Source organism: Gymnoscopelus braueri (genome assembly GCF_963280865.1).
Source record: "Gymnoscopelus braueri genome assembly, chromosome: 12".
NCBI classification, from domain to species: Eukaryota; Metazoa; Chordata; class Actinopteri; order Myctophiformes; family Myctophidae; genus Gymnoscopelus; species Gymnoscopelus braueri.
Genome location: NC_137614.1, coordinates 33,581,518 through 33,598,165, shown reverse-complemented (window position 1 = coordinate 33,598,165; position 16,648 = coordinate 33,581,518). Strand labels below are relative to the sequence as shown.

General features: G+C 42.6%; 1 protein-coding gene across 1 annotated transcript in view; it reads right to left on the bottom strand.

The window, feature by feature from the left end:
- The window catches only part of LOC308097530 (voltage-gated potassium channel subunit beta-2-like), a 64,398-nt gene extending 48,705 nt beyond the window's left edge, over positions 1-15,693 (bottom strand). The window contains exons 1-2 of the mRNA XM_080445352.1: positions 15,616-15,693; positions 14,527-14,568 (exon numbers count right to left, since the gene is read on the bottom strand). Of these exons, the coding sequence (XP_080301478.1) occupies positions 14,527-14,568; positions 15,616-15,692 (119 nt within the window). The 5' untranslated portion in view covers position 15,693. The remainder of the gene's footprint in view (positions 1-14,526; positions 14,569-15,615) is intronic.
- Between the last annotated feature and the right edge of the window lie 955 nt (positions 15,694-16,648).

The following is a 16,648-nucleotide window of genomic DNA, read 5'->3' as shown; positions in this document are numbered from 1 at the left end:
TAAAATCTGTAGGAGTACTGTCAATAAATGTGTTTTGCAAAAAGCGGCCTCCTGGTGGCGCTATAAAAGGCTAATTTGAAATTTGGGGCAGAGATTCTGCTCTGGCATCCAGGGAGTGTGTGTGCACAGTTTCGCTGCGATCAAGCCAACGGTGCCGGAGATTAGCTGTACACAAAATGACAAAATGACAGAATGACGGACACACGGACGGACGGACACACACACGGACGGACGGACAGGGGGCAAAACATACTCTCTCGCCATGCCTTTCGGCCTGGCGGAGACAATAAGAATGGAATGGAATTCAATGATGGTCCATCATTGAATTCTATGTGTGTTCTATATCTCACACAGAGAAACACTGCTGCTTTGCTCTCTTTTGGTATTCCCTGGGCATAAGTCATGGTGCTGGATCACACTACTGTCGCTGTCCATCAGCGTTGGTGCTGAACCATTCACCAATCGATGCATGTACAGTGACGTGCTGTCATTGCTTTGTCCATCGTGACTGGCTAAAAAACGGCTTGCTCGGCTCAGTAAGTGTCAGTACGACCCCTTTGCGGGAATATCAACTATCACCTAGTATTTACAGTCGTGAATTTTAAAATTATTTCATCAGAAGGACCCCTGGAGAGCGCTTTGCCCCATGCAGGGCCCCTGAGAGGCTAACTACACACCTGATGACTACACACAACAAATAGCACTACAGTGCCTGCGTTTCTTTTAGCCTATTTATCTCGTTAACGTAAATAACACTAATCATCACATTATGTGTGATTAACCACTTTCTTAATTTTGCTGTGCTTTTTACCCATTTTCTCCCCAATTTAGTCGTTATGCCAATTGATTCTTCCCATTAACCACTTTCAACCTAGCACCCATATTTCTTATCATTAAAGGTGAAGAAGTCAAAAATATATATATGAAAAAGTAGTGATAATAACCGATCTACAAGCTCATTTGTGCCACGCAACACCATCGTACGACAAAGTATAAAATACAGTAGGGCTTAAAAGTGGTTAACATAATGGTGCCGAGTAACTAAAGTAACTACTTTTCTATTTTACTTTGACATGTAAATCATGTTTTCAGAACATCCTGCTACCATAATTGGCGGCCACACTCATGGAGTGTACACGAACGAGTGTATGAGGCTTATGGCCGAGCAGACACATGGCCCAACTAACTCCACATTTTCCCCCAAAATTCCTCAATATTCTGCCTGTGTTTACAGCTGCTTCCCATACCGTTACTGTACTTGCAGGATGTACAATCAATAACAAACGCATTATGCCCCAATACTTATGCAAATCACTTCGCCAGCTGCAATTTACTTCCTGAGGGTTCTTTTAACAGCCAATCATCATCATCTGCCACAAAACCTCAGCACCTTCGTTCCCCTGCAGAGCACACAGAAACAAGCGCTGCCTTGGTCTATACAGCTCCCCCCTCCCCCCAGTACAGTACAGTACAGTACAGTACAGTACAGTACAGTACAGGTACAGTACAGTACAGTACAGTACGTACAGTACAGTACAGTACAGGTACAGTACAGTGCAGTACGTGCAGGTACAGTACACTACACTACAGTACAGTACAGTACAGTACAGTACAGTACAGTACAGTATGTACAGTACATGTACAGTACATGTACAGTACGTACAGTACATGTACAGTACGTACAGTACAGTGCAGGTACGGTACAGTACAGGTACGGTACAGTACAGTACAGGTACAGTACAGGTACAGTACGTACAGTACAGTAAAGTGCAGTACGTGCAGGTACAGTACAGTACAGTGCAGGTACAGTACAGAACAGTACGAACAGTACAGTACGTACAGTACAGGTACAGTACAGTACGTACAGTGCAGTACAGTACAGTACAGTACAGTACAGTACAGTACAGTACAGTACAGGTACAGTACAGGTACAGTACAGGTACAGTACAGTAAAGGTACAGTACAGGTACAGTACAAGTACAGTACAGTACAGTACAGTACAGTACAGTAAAGGTACAGTACAGTACAGTACAGTACAGTAAAGGTACAGTACAGGTACAGTACAGTACGTACAGTACAGTACAGTACAGTACAGTGCAGTGCAGTACAGTACAGTACAGTACAGGTACAGTGCAGGTACAGTACAGAACAGTACGTACAGTACAGGTACAGTACGTACAGTACAGTGCAGTGCAGTACAGTACGTACAGTACAGGTACAGTACAGTACGTACAGTACAGTGCATGTACAGTACAGTACGTACATTACAGGTACAGTACAGTACGTACAGTACAGTGCAGGTACAGTACAGTATGTACAGTACAGGTACAGTACAGGTACAGTACAGTATGTACAGTGCAGTACAGGTACAGTACAGGTACAGTATGTACAGTATGTACAGTACGTACAGTACAGTACAGTACGTACGTACAGTACAGGTACAGTACAGTGCAGGTACAGTACAGTACTGTACGTACAGTACAGGTACAGTACGTACAGTACAGTACAGTTCAGGTACAGTACAGTACAGTACAGTACAGGTACAGTACAGGTACAGTACGTACAGTACAGTACAGCACAGGTACAGTACAGTACAGTACAGTACAGTACGTACAGTACAAGTACAGTACAGTGCGTACAGTACAGTACGTACAGTGCAGTACAGTACAGTGCAGGTACAGTACAGGTACAGTACAGGTACAGTACAAGTACAGTACGTACAGTACAGGTACAGCACAGTACAGTACAGTACAGTACAGGTACAGGTACAGGTACAGTACAGTACGTACGTACGTACGTACTCTACTGTACTGTACATACAGTATTTACACAATACTACCTACATAGGAAAATAAAGTCTCTTCTTCACCAGATGCAATTTAAACACTGTGATGCCTGCTCAGAGTCATATTGTGTCTAACATACACATCTCCTCTCTCATCTCAGCAGTACCTGGTTCCTAGGTGTATTCCAATCAACCAGAGTGCAGTGGCCATCACTCCAAATGTTGTGACGTCAGGGCTCTCAATACTGCACATTGGGGGAGGAGGAGGGGTGCAGGGCGGGCGCACAGATCGCTGTGTGGGCGCAGGTGCTATGTGGGCGCGGGCGATAGAGCTGAGGCCGCGCGCAGCGCGGCCGAAGTTCTAGTCTGTCTAATCATGTAAAACTATTTTTGTATCATGACATTTTTTGACACAGTTAATGATAATTCTGGACACTATTGTATGTGAATATAATAAGACATGTTAATACCAGTCTATTGTACAAAGCTATTGCAGAAGCTTGCTTACTAGTGGCCCACATTCAATTAGCCTACAGTATACTATACAGTACAGTACAAGTCCTTCATAACACATGAAATAGCTCCAGATGAATGCGACCAGCTGTAACACTTCTTGTTGTCAATTACTATGTATCACTATGTAGCTGATGGCTGGGTTTGGCATATAAATGACACTCACTATTGATGAGAGAAAGTAATTATAGCCTGGGAGTGGGCAGAAATTTTCACTGGGCAGCCAACAGACCACTTAAAGGTCGACTAAAGTCAGCTGTGTCTTCAAACAATAGTGTTTTGGTAATTCAATAGCTGCATGATCCGCTGCACGCGTGTCGATCCCTCATGGTGAAAGGGCCACACTGAGACGTCGGGTCACAAAAGATAAAGTAGAGATGGATATTCTACACTGCGTTGTGGTCAAAGCAGCAGCTGGCTTTGACCAATGGTGCGCGGATGACTTATGGTGACCATGAGCAGCGGTGTGCTGCGCAATGCACCAGTAGTCTTCTTTAGTTTTTCATGGGTAATAAATGTCATGGATACTATGCTTTCATAATTATTTTAACCCATTCAATCCGCGAACGCAATCCAGGTCCCTGGAACAAAATATATTTTACAAATGTTCACTTTAAAAAAATATATTCAAAGATTTGCTCACATTTTTCAAAAATAGCAGATCTACAAGCTTGTATATCTGCTATTTTTGAATAGCCAAATAAATCTTAAAATGACACATGCGTTCCCGGACTGAATGGGTTAACATTGAAAGACCAGTGAGACGTTATGTCCACTGACAGTCATATCTGTTAATAGATACAGTAGATAGACCTTTATTGATACCGAAGGGGGAATTCAGTTGTCATAACAGTGTTAATATAACAGCCTTACACTCTCAAAGTTAAATAAACAATCCAAATTGTACTGAGTGGATATTTGCTATATACTGTACAGTACACATCACAGGGAACCAGACAATTTAAAGGAAAGGAAACACTCGTTCAGTTAGACAATGGCGTTGCGTTATTCAAAAATAACCTTTATGCTTGATTTATACTCTGTAGTCCAACAGTGTACAGTATAGCTCACAATGCACTGCACAATGCAATGTGTCACTATGATGAAGTAGGCTAGAAATCAGGCTTTAATGCATTTACACACCAGGGCTGTGATGAATGAATTATTCATCACGGTATGTTATGAAATATTTTGCATCAAAACTATGCATATAGTTGATAACTTATTTAAACAGGCTGACACCTTTATTATCTCTGCCAGGCCAACAGGCCAGGAGGCGGAGATTGCATTTTCACCCCTGTCCGTGTGTGTGTTCGTCCGTCTGTCCGTCTGTGTATCTAATCCCAGACACACTCCCAGTAGGCCAAGGAAGATCCTCCACCATGAATTTTTCAAATTGGCCTCATGGTGGCTCTATACCAGTCTGCTTTATGTTTTGGCCTATAACTCTTGAACCATACTGTAAGTCATACTATCAAATATGTTTTCCCCTGGATTCCTTGAATCATGATGCAACTCCCTGTATAAGCTACGCCCATTTCTGCCTAACTAGATTTTCCGCCATGTTGCATTTTCTTCAAAACACTTTTTGCTACCACACCTACCAATGTTTACCAAACCTCACACAAATCTCTGTTATGTGATGAACATGTATCATTCAGATTTTTCATTTTGCAGGAGGGGCCCATTTTACAAGAAATGCCAAAAATCACCAAATTTGAATCACACCTTGAGGGGCCTATAAACAATAATAGGTGGCACAACAAATGCAAAAAAAAAAACTCTGTTTGTTGCAGAGACATGATTTGTTTTATTTCACGAAATTACAGTTGGTGCAAATGGTTTCATGAGTCATGTGACAATGACCATCAAACAGGGTTTTGACACTCCATACCAATTTGTCTGTTAATGCCTTTAAAAATGAGTGGGTGGGGCCTATCTCTTACCAAAAAGCCATGTATCTTGAACGCAACATCCTATAGGCCTGTTTCCATCCTTTGTTCTATCTCAAAGGTTATAGAGCGATCAATCCAAGAACAAATCAACAGCTACCTCAGCGAGCGTAAACTGTTGTTTGAATTCCAATCGGGCTTCAGAACATCCCACTCCACTGACACATGCCTACTGTATTTGACCGACTACATCAAACGTGAGGTAGACTCGGGCAAATACTGCGGCATGGTCATGCTGGACCTCCAAAAGGCGTTTGACACTGTAAACCACACAATTCTACTTGATAAGCTGAAGGCGATTGGTTTTGATTGCACATCACTAAATTGGATGAGATCTTACTTGGAGGGTAGAGAACAAGTGGTTGACATCAACGGAACCATGTCCTCATCCCTCCCGGTGAGCTGCGGGGTTCCTCAAGGCAGCATTCTAGGGCCGTTACTGTTCCTTCTATACATTAACGACATGAATGCTGCCTGTAACTGCAAACTGTTCCTGTTCGCTGATGACTCTGCACTCCTGATCTCGGGTGAGGACAAGTTGCAAGTTGAGGAAGCTCTCAGCTCTGAACTCTCAAAAATCCGTACCTGGCTTACCGATAACAAACTGTCACTACACCTTGGGAAAACTGAATCCATTCTCTTTGGGACCAAACATTCCCTCAGTAAAATGAAGGTAAATGACTTCAAGGTCAAAGTCGATGACACAATCATCACTAGCAAAGAAGAGATTACCTATTTGGGATGTATTCTTGACAAATACCTGACAGGTGAAAGCATGGCAACAAAGGTGGTCAAAGGAGTAAACCAGAGAACCAGATTTATGGGCAGAGTTTCCTCTTTTGTCAACCCTCAGGCCCTCAGGACCCTCTCAGGGGCCCTGATTCAGCCCCTTTTTGACTATGCTTGCTCCTCTTGGTACTCCAACACCTCAGTGTCACTGATAGTCCATGAGCCAGAGCCCCAAAATTGAGCAATGATTATCGAAAGAGTGGGCAAAACCAAACCTATATTAAATTGTTCATGGGGTCAATACGAGTAAATAAATATATGATAACCTTTCCACAGGAGCAGCTTTTTCATGGTTATCACACATTTTGTTATTTTCCCCATACGTACATGACAGGTGAAAAAATTACAAAATTTAAAAAAGAGTTATCATAATGAAACTTCCTGAGTTGATTACTTGCATGAAGACAATGATTTATCGTATTACAAGTTTTCTGAAATTGTGTATTTAAATATGCAAATTAGGCATTTAGTCCATGAGCCAGAGCCCCAAAATGGAGCCAGATATTGAATATTCCCTCGTTAAAAACCTTTGACTCCAACATCTTAACAAAATGAAATAAGAATGTTCACTCTGGCTTTGTCCAATGTTCCAATGTTGATTCTGGAAAGTTATACAAATTCTGGCATATTTTCGTCATGCCTAATTTGCATATTTAAATATAAAAAAAAATTTCACACAGAACCAGAGAACGCGATCCGAAGATTTACTGCTGTTTAAAAGGTATTAATACGGTCTCCTGCTCTGAACAATAATGTCACATGCTGATAAGTTGGTGGAGTGCACAGCTCATGTGTAAGCCAAGGGCTTACATAAATCAAGTCTGTGGAACTTTAACGCAGACACAAATAGGATTTATTGTGTGAATTGGTCTCATACAGTAGATGCCACATTGAATAAGAGCCTTTTTGAGCCTACATGACATTTAAGAGCCAAAGATGCATTAGCAGCCTTTCGGTTCTCAAATTACTGGGTTTATACACTATCTGCATATATTTAGAATATCCATGTGTAGCCTATTCAGTGTGGGCTACTTCTGTCTCATTATTAGGTGAATAACTAATTTTTGCTCTGCAGGGTCTGATACGTCATCTCATAAACTAGTTGACTTCCCTTCTAAACTCATACTGCTAATATGGTATACCCCCCCATACACACACACAGACTCAAAAAACTACTTTGAAAACTGTTATTTAAAGTTATCTTAAGCTGACCCGGGTCACCTCTGCATTACTCTATTGTGGACAGGTTTTGATCCCTGAGGTATACTGGGAGTTACATGATACTAAGATTATTACTCCTCGGGCTAAACACTTGTCATCTTTGACGTTGAGAGGTCAATCCTTCCTATATCCAACTGTATATGTCAGCCAGGTTATTTTTGGATGACATACTGTATATAAGACTATGCAGTCGCATGGCTCAGCGTTGCTAGGAATCTCTGCCATGGAACTCTTTAATGGCCACACAGGGAGATCCTGTTTTAGAAGTGAGCCATTAGTTCTCATAAATCTACTTTTCCCCCCCGACTCAAGCCATTGGCTGTTTGGGCGTCGTCGTGAACCTCCAGCGCAGGGCCACATGTGTCCTCAGCGCGGGGTCACATCATCATCTTACCTGTACCTCATGCCAGTGGTGTAGGACACGCACTCCCTCAGTGACACGTGGTTCATCTTGAGGAAGTCCTCCAGGTTTTTGAGCTGTGCCGCGGCGCGCACCTCACGCAGCCGCTGGAACTCGGCCTGCTGGTGGCTGCGCTGCCGCTTCTCCTCCTGCTCGAGGGCCTGCTCCGACAGGAAGCAGCTCAAGCCACTGCGCACGCTCTCGCTCATGGACGACAGGGACAGCATCTTTCCCCCGGTGCCGCCTACACCTCCGCCTCCGCTACCGCCACCGCCACCGCAACCGCTGCTGACGCTGCTGCTTCGCCGGATGGTGCCGCCGTCTCGGACCCCCCCGGGCGGGCCCCCTCCGCCGCCCCCGCCTCCGGGCTTGGGCATCTGGTGGTTGTCAACAGGATGGGATGGGATGCTCATTTGGCGGCTGAGGCTGCGTCCCAACCGCCCCTCAGACACACTGCTTCTGGGTGTCGCAAACATGCCTCAGGGGTTCGTGTCAAGCGCAGTCAGGGCCCACGGTCAAGCAGGTGCCAACCGGGTGTGTGGAGGTGGTGGTGGTGGTGGTGGTGGGGGTCAAACAAGGGGTCGTAAAAGACACACAAATAAGACGCACGGAAAAACTGACCGAACGGGAGCTGGTGCCGCACCACTGGTATTACAGCCTGAGGGGAGTGGGACAGAGCCACAGAGCTTTAAATAGCACCTGTTCCATGTGGGAGGGGGGTTGGTTGGCCAACAGGACAATCCTGCCCCCCGATCATCAGCCCCATGCATCGTGGCCCGTAGTGTAATCAGAGCCACCACCGACCATCCCCCACAACCACTGCCTTTTCCACATCTATTATTTGAACACAAGCACAATGGCTCCTTGAAAAAAAACATCTTGGGTGAGTTTTCAAGTAGGTGACAAAAGAAAAGTGTCCCTGTTGTGCACGCGGTCAAGGTGCTCCCTGCTGTGTGAGATCCCTGTGTACACACACACAGTGCCTTGGCAGTGTTCGTGATATTGTGGCATGCGGGAGGCATGATAAAATGTGGGCAGAGGTAACACTCTGTATCACCTTGGGTTGCTGTTGAGATGAGTGATTTCTCCAGAACTGGCTGTCTCCCAATCTGCTAAAGCTGGCCTGCTATGTTGGGGTCATGTATAATAATACACTAATAACTATGTTTGCTGGACTGTATTGTCTATATGTCCATTTGCTGTGACCTATTTCGCACAGCGTGATCGTCGAGCAAATCATGATGAGCAAAAGCTCACGATTTCTGCATTTGCTCTGTACAGTGCATTGCATGTTTATATTTTATTGGTCATGATCTTAATGAGAAGATGTAGTTTAATGGAAAGATCAACAGTTGTAATTTAATTATGAATTTCTAAACAAGCTAACCGGAGCTCACATTCCAGTGATATCATAAACTAGTGTCCACACTTTCTTCAGTAATGTAACCAAACAAATTTCTCCTGTTCTGGTGTAGTATGCAGCCACCTTTAGAAAGGTGCATGCACCAAAGTACCAATGTGGGACATGATGATGCTTCAATTTCCACGGCCGAATTCCACAGCCTTTGCAGAGCATATAATCTATTTTATATCAGCTTTACTAGACCGGCGCCCTTCGGGCGACCCCAACATAGTTTGTTATTTCAAATGGGCAAGTGATATTTTTCTCAACGTTGAATATAGGGCTTGATATTCAGTTACTAATGTGTCCCCTTCAATACGGTATGCAGTAGAAATGGACTCACCAAGATTCCATGCTCTGTGACAAACAGGAGGTGTTTGTACAGTATTTTGCACCTCCTTATTCACTTGCATTGCACCTACAATATACAATTTCTACACTTCAAAGAACCTATCCAATACCAGGTCTTATATGAGTTCTTTCCTCGACAGGGTTGAGCCCATTTTTTTCAAATTGTATTAGTTTGGTACTTTTTCCTTTCGCCCAAGCAATACATAAAACGGAGCTGGCATACATTTATTTAACTGAGGTCAAAAGACTTCCTGGATCTACTTTATACACAAATTATACACAAAGATCAAGTAAGGAAATTAACTAACATAACTCATTTTATTATTGAATGTATACATATTGGAGTGATATTAGAGAACTTCAGACTTGAAACATGATATATGTAAGTTCGTAGCTTGTTCAATGCAAGTGAATGGGGAAATAAAATGCAAAACTGTTCGTCACAGAGGCATAATTTTGTTGAGTTAATTTCTATATATCTCTGCTGTCCGGCAGAAACCAGCTAACTCCAAAATGTTCATTTTTCAGGAAATGACAAAAACAAAACAAAAAGTGGAGTTAGGAGGTTTTGTTCATCATTGATAAGAACAGCTGAATGGACCTCCAAGCTCACAATGAGGTTGGATGTCAAAAGGGGGTGGAGCCTGGAGTCAGCAAAACCAGCTAACTCCACCTCCCTTTATTGGAGTTAGCTGGTTTAGAAGAAAGTTTGAGGATCCAATGGAGTTAGCTGGTTTTTCAGAAGTGTTTTTTAATACTTTTCATTGGTTCAATATTTTTTTAATCAACACACAGACGTGTAAAGGGTGTTCAATAGCACTGATTCATGGAAAAAAATGGTTTCTGCCGGACAGCAATGATATACAGTATTGAATATATTGGTAATTTAATATCACTGGTGGAAGAAGTACATTGATTTTGTTTACTTGAGTAAAAGCAATAACACAATATAGAAATTCTCAGATCTGTTACAAGTAAAAGTCCTGTATTAAAATTTTTACTTGAGTAAAAGTACAAAAGTATTGTCATCAATATATACTTAATGTACCAATTACCAAAGTAAAAGTACTCATACCTTTCAGAATATGGCAAACTTTTTCAAAAATAACCGATCTGTATAAATATAAAAGTATGAAATAGGGCTTAAGTTGTCAAAGCATGTTTGTGATAATAATCTACAAACTAGTAACTAACGTTTTCAAATAATTGTAGTGGAGTAAAAAGTATAAAGTATTGAAAAATGGAAATATTCAATCAAGTAAAAGTATCTAAAAATTGTACTGAAGCAAATTACTTGCAAATGTACTTACTGTAGTTACTTTCCACCACTGTTGGATATCAAGACCTACGTATATTCAACGTTGTTGTTAATCTGCAATACACTGACTCCTTAAAGTAAAGAATAGTAGAGTGAAATTCTACATTCAACACAAACAGTGTGGACACAGATCTAGTGCGATATCATTTAAGATTCATGATACAAGATGGTTATTTGTTACATCTCATCTCATATGCTCTTACACAAAAGTAAAATTCTTTGGTTTTGGCTACTCGACATTGCAGCAAACCAAAGAAAATAAAACCAAGCCACCTATGCTCTTCCTCGGTTTCTGTGTGCACTAGCATTTCCCCAACCAGCCACAGCAACAACCGCCGGGAGATGCCACACTACTCAATATTTTAACAGCCTCTTTCCCCATCCTGACGCCTAACATGGAACACATCGTCTGTCGTGTTTCCACTGCGGCCAAACAGTATCTTGAAAATCAGATACAGAAGGGTGGAGACGAGAACCACATCCCCAACATATTGACCATACAAGCCCCCCCCCCCCCCACCCCACCCCACCCATGAGGTTACTGGGGTCTTCAGAGGACAACATCTGCAAATAGTTCCATACACTGTAGTAGCAGATGCGGGGCAGCATATCCATGCAACATCTGTCCATTCATGTCTCTCTTCATCCATCCATCTATCCATCCGTCAACATGTTCTCCTCCAGCACTTACCCGGATGCCGGGGGTCCGGGTGATGTAGGGGTTCTGGCACACAGTGCTGCTCATGTCGTAGGCTGGCGGTGGCCAGATGTAGCTGCACGGTGTTCTGTGGAGCCCAGCCTAAGATGGACTGGTGCTGCCTCTGAGTCTGAACCGCTAAGAGCCCAAGGATGAGTTATAACAATGCTCTCCAACCACCCCCCCTCCCCTCCCCTTCCCTTCCCTCCCCCCACTTGGTGACATGGCACACACAGAAGCCCTATCACAGCCCCCCATCTACGCCGCAAAGCCCAGCAAATAATCCCACAAGTAAATTATTTAGCTGGATGTTGGCACTAAAAGCTTTAGATTGTCTGAAGCAGCAAATAGAATGCTAAAAGCCCGTCACAGTGCTCGTTCCTTGGTCAGCGTGTGTGTAATACACAAACTCACTTGCTGTGTGTGTGTTCTGTACAAAGGGCTACGTCCCACTGACGCAAAAATGTGCTCTGTCACATTACTTCCCTTCCATTGAGGAACACATACAGAACCATGAAACAAACATCATTATTAGGATATTTCAATTTATGTACTCGACACTGTCCCAGTGATCTCAGTACGTGTTGTTTTTATTTCAATTTTTCACAATTGGAGTTCTCTTTCAATTTTTTTTTTTTTATCTCTACCAAACATAATAATTCCCCATAGTGTAAGACAACAAAATGTTACAAAGCCTGTAATTTAAAAAGTGAACCTTTAATGTAAATGGTATTTTTTGCCTAACTTACATTATTGCCTGTTTATCATGTTACAGGCCTGATAACACTTTTTTGGCCATGATAACTACATTAATAACATATAAATAGTCGAACTTTACTTTAGTCTATATGCTGTTCTTTTTGTGACAATATGCTTCAAACTATTCTTTCTAGTGCTGTCTGCCATAATTTAAAGAATATGCTTTATACTGTAATGCATCTTGTGGTACAGTTTGTTGTGGTAAATTATTGGGGTATACTGTCTGTAGTATACTTATTGTTTGTTTAGGTTAAGGTCACTTTATTGTATGGTTGTACTCTGTGGTACTTAGGGCTACTTTGTAATACTTAAAATTGGTTTTATGGTTCTTGGGACATGGCCGTGGGAACATAATCATTTAGAGTAGGGGGGCTTTAAGGATGATGGGGGGGTACATAATAAGGCCCTTAAATATACTTTGATGAACATACAATATTTGTCTATATAAAAGGACTGGTGATTATGTATGAAAATATACACACAACGGTGTCTGGGTAAAGCCAGATACACACTAAACACTGATACAACAGTGACAGCCAAAACTACTATTTACTGGGAAAGTACGGACTTAGTTAGAATGGCCGATATCTTTCCCCATACATTGCATGTATTTGTATACGTACGTACGAAATACATGCAATGTATGGCACATCAGCCATTCTAAGGTCAGCACAAACTACACACAAGCATTATACAACAACAGCTGCACTGGCTGTTATGGAAGTCAGATTTACAAAATATCTGGTTGATGAGACCATCGACCATTTGGTATTCATAGTCCAATATGAATAAAGGCTTACTGTAAGGTGGCGGTTCGAATAGACCAAGTCAAAAATGTAAATGATGTTTTCAAATAATTGTAGTGGAGTAAAAGGTTAAACATTTCCCTCTCAGACGTAGTAGAGTAGAAGTATACAGTATTGAAAAATTGACATACTCAAGTAAAAGTACCTCTAAATTGTACTTAAGTACAGTACAATACAGTACACTACAGAGTAAATGTACTTAGTTACTTTCCACCACTGCTCGTCCTCTGTCATGCGGGCGATGTGCATGAGCAGCAGCACATGGAAGGCCGCTCCACTAACCCACCGCTTCAGGGAGCACGTGCGCATACTGTACGTCTATCGACTGACATGGCGTCCCAGAGGGCGCCCAGCTGTGTGCTGACCAACTGTTAGATGGGTTGTGCCTCTACAGTACCTCCAGCTGCTCCGTGGTGAGCTGGGGTCATGTCAGGTAATTGTGCATGGTGTCACGGACGGATGTTGCTGGCCTTCTCATTGGCAAAAACGCCTCCCAGCAGTGTGGGCACGTTGCCCCGCATATGGTTTCTTACTGCATGCTAGCCATCTCTAGAAGGATGGAGATGACCACTGCTCCGATATTGTCCTTGACCTGGACTGATGTTGTCCTTAATGCGTGAGGGGGCCGTCACTCTATTTTTTCATTCCTTTTTTTAAATGTATTTCTTTTATAAAAGTAATTAACCAATTTAGACCTGGTACACCTATACGTTGTTATACATTTCAATCCGGGAACACCTTTGTATAACATTAGCTGTTACATATATTTTTTTTCCGAAGATTTAGGTCAGGATTTAAAAGGCGTTTTTAGAATCGGCCTCAGGTCTAAATGGGTTACGGTGCCTTCACAGACAATATAAGACCAGAACCAGGGACGTGTATTTTCAATGAGTCATAGTTAACATGGAGTTTGAAGTTCAATGGGCTTATATAGGAGGGGGGTGTGTCTGATCAAATGCATATGAATGAAAAGGGTTGCACTCATCAGTAATAAAAACTTCAGTGCGTTTGGACACACTGATGCAGGCTGAGGCTGGATAGCCGAAACGTCTGTGTTCTTGTGAGGCATATGGAAGAATAAAGGTAAATGGTGAATCGTACAACCCGCCCATTAATCTACCGAGATTGGCTTTAGGCCCCTCTCAGAGCAGAATGGCTTTGTAGCACAAGCAATTCCACAGTCCCCAAATCTCTCTCTGACAAATTAACGTTCACCATCTCGCAACAGTACAATCTATAATTTAGGGTAAACCCTTTTGCTAGCACTGGCACTCTGCGCTTCCTCTATGTACTCACTGATACGATTTTAATGGGTCCTCCAACTGCCTAATGTGTCACAATGAGGCATTGCAGCGAAGAGCTGAAGTATCCAGTGAAAGCAAGAGAGGTGTGTGTGTGTGTGTGTGTGTGTGTGTGTGTGTGTGTGTGTGTGTGTGTGTGTGTGTGTGTGTGTGTGTGTGTGTGTGTGTGTGTGTGTGTGTGTGTGTGTGTGTGTGTGTGAGAGAGAGAGAGTGTGTGATTGTGTTGACTCACCTATAGAATTGCACTTGTCTTTTGGGGCTGCCATACCGTGCACTGGGGATAATAAAGAGGGACAGAGAGACAAACACAGAGAGATTTAAATGACATGACACCACATGAAAACTTTATCTGATGTGCATAGCTCTCCCTAGTGGCTGCTACTTGTACTACACTGGTTCTGTGTTTCAATATAAGAGTACTGGAAATAGTATCTGGGCCTATGATGAGCGAGCCGGCGGTGCCGCATTGGCACACATACTTGTCCATGTACTGCAGTTGCAATGTCAGGGAATCAAATATACAGTTCCATTCTTCCATATCCTTCGTAATACTGTACATACTGGGTTTCAAGTTCTTGGGTAGATTTTCAAGGTTTTTAACTATTCTGCAGCATATTGAAGTCCATTATTACCACCAATGTGATGGAAAAAAACGTACTTACTCATTATAATGAGAAATCTTGGAAAATAAGATGGCCGGCGATTGAAACAACCTAATAAATATGTAGACCTTTTAATTATTAACCAACAATATACAATTTTACACTGTGCCTACTCTGTTTGATGAGTGTGTGCTGGTTTTCAGGCGGTACTACTCTATTTGATGTGTGGGGGGGCTGGTATTCAGGCGGTACTACTCTATTTGCTGTGTGGGCACTGGTATTCAGGCGGTACTACTCTATTTGCTGTGTGGGCGCTGGTATTCAGGCAGTACTACTCTATTTGCTGTGTGGGGATATGACTCGTATCTCGTGGACTCATATCTCAAAATATTTTGTTCCAGGGACCCCCAGAAGCAAAGATTTGAGTTACAAATGTTCGCTTTAAAAAATCTATATAAGGTTTGCACAAATGTTCACGGTTTTTCAAAAATAGCAGATCTACAAGCTCATAGCGCAGCACTCTGTGCCTCGCTATGAGCTTGTAGATCTGCTATTTTTGAATAGCCAAAGTATGTATAATTTCCACCACTTTAAAGTGGTGGAAATTATTGTAATGCTATATTAGCACATTTTGCTGGGGACCCCCTGGAACCCCGCCCCCCCCCCAAGGACCCCACTTTGAGAACCAATGCTGTCGCATGTAACCAAATCATGCTCACCTGTAGATCATGCCTGGAGAGGCATGTTGTCTGTGCGAGAGACGGCCTGGAGAGTCATTGGTGGGTTCAGGATACATGAGGCCTGGGAAGAAGCAGGTGAAACCCAACGGAAGGGGGGTGGGTGTCTTACTCTCTCACACCTCTGTGGACATAAACAGAGAATAAAGCATTTACCCACATGAAACCTACCGTCCCTTTCCTTAGCGTGTCATAATAGGCAAACATTCGAAGAGATTTGGTGTAGAGTGAAAAGGGAGGGGACCAATTACAGACACCTGGAGGACTGAGGAAGAATTATACTACTGTATATTGTGATTATGGTTGATATTTTGTAGCTTGTACGAGCCAAGATGTCTCTGCTATTATAGCCTAGGCCTGATAGCTATTGTTTTGGTACAGCATGTCTTGTTATGGTTCAGCTTGTCCTTGTAGCAGCTAGAGTACAACTATGATCTGATCACTGTGCTCGTTGGCAGAACTACCATACCACGACATGAGTGTTATTGTACTTCTCCCCATGATATCATATACATTAAAGCATATCTATCACCACCTAGAATATTGTCTCGATCTCCTCTTGCCTCATCAATCACTGATTGATCCAGAATCAAAATTGACGTAATTGATTTCATGTTAAGAAAGTGCAAATGAAAAGTGTCACTATGCTGGGTGCTCCACAAGTGTCGTCAGCACTAGCCGACGCCGTACATTAATTTCGGACATCTCCTGCCGGCAACTTTTTATATTTTGCCAGGTGCTTCTGCTTCTCCTTTCTGAATGCCCTACGACTCTGTGGTGGAAGGCGCTTTGCATCCTTTTTTGTTCGAGGCGTTGATCGTCGGCACTATGAAATCAAGAATCTGATTACATTTAGGTCAAAGACGACAGTTATTGTTAGGAAAGATGGAAACATTAGGGTTGAAGTTGGATTAAAGGCAGAGAGTGTATATAAGCTGTGATCATGTGCTGCTAGTGAATGGTAAAGCTTTGTTTATACCCAGAGAGAGAGAGAGAGAGGGAGGGAGAGAGAGAG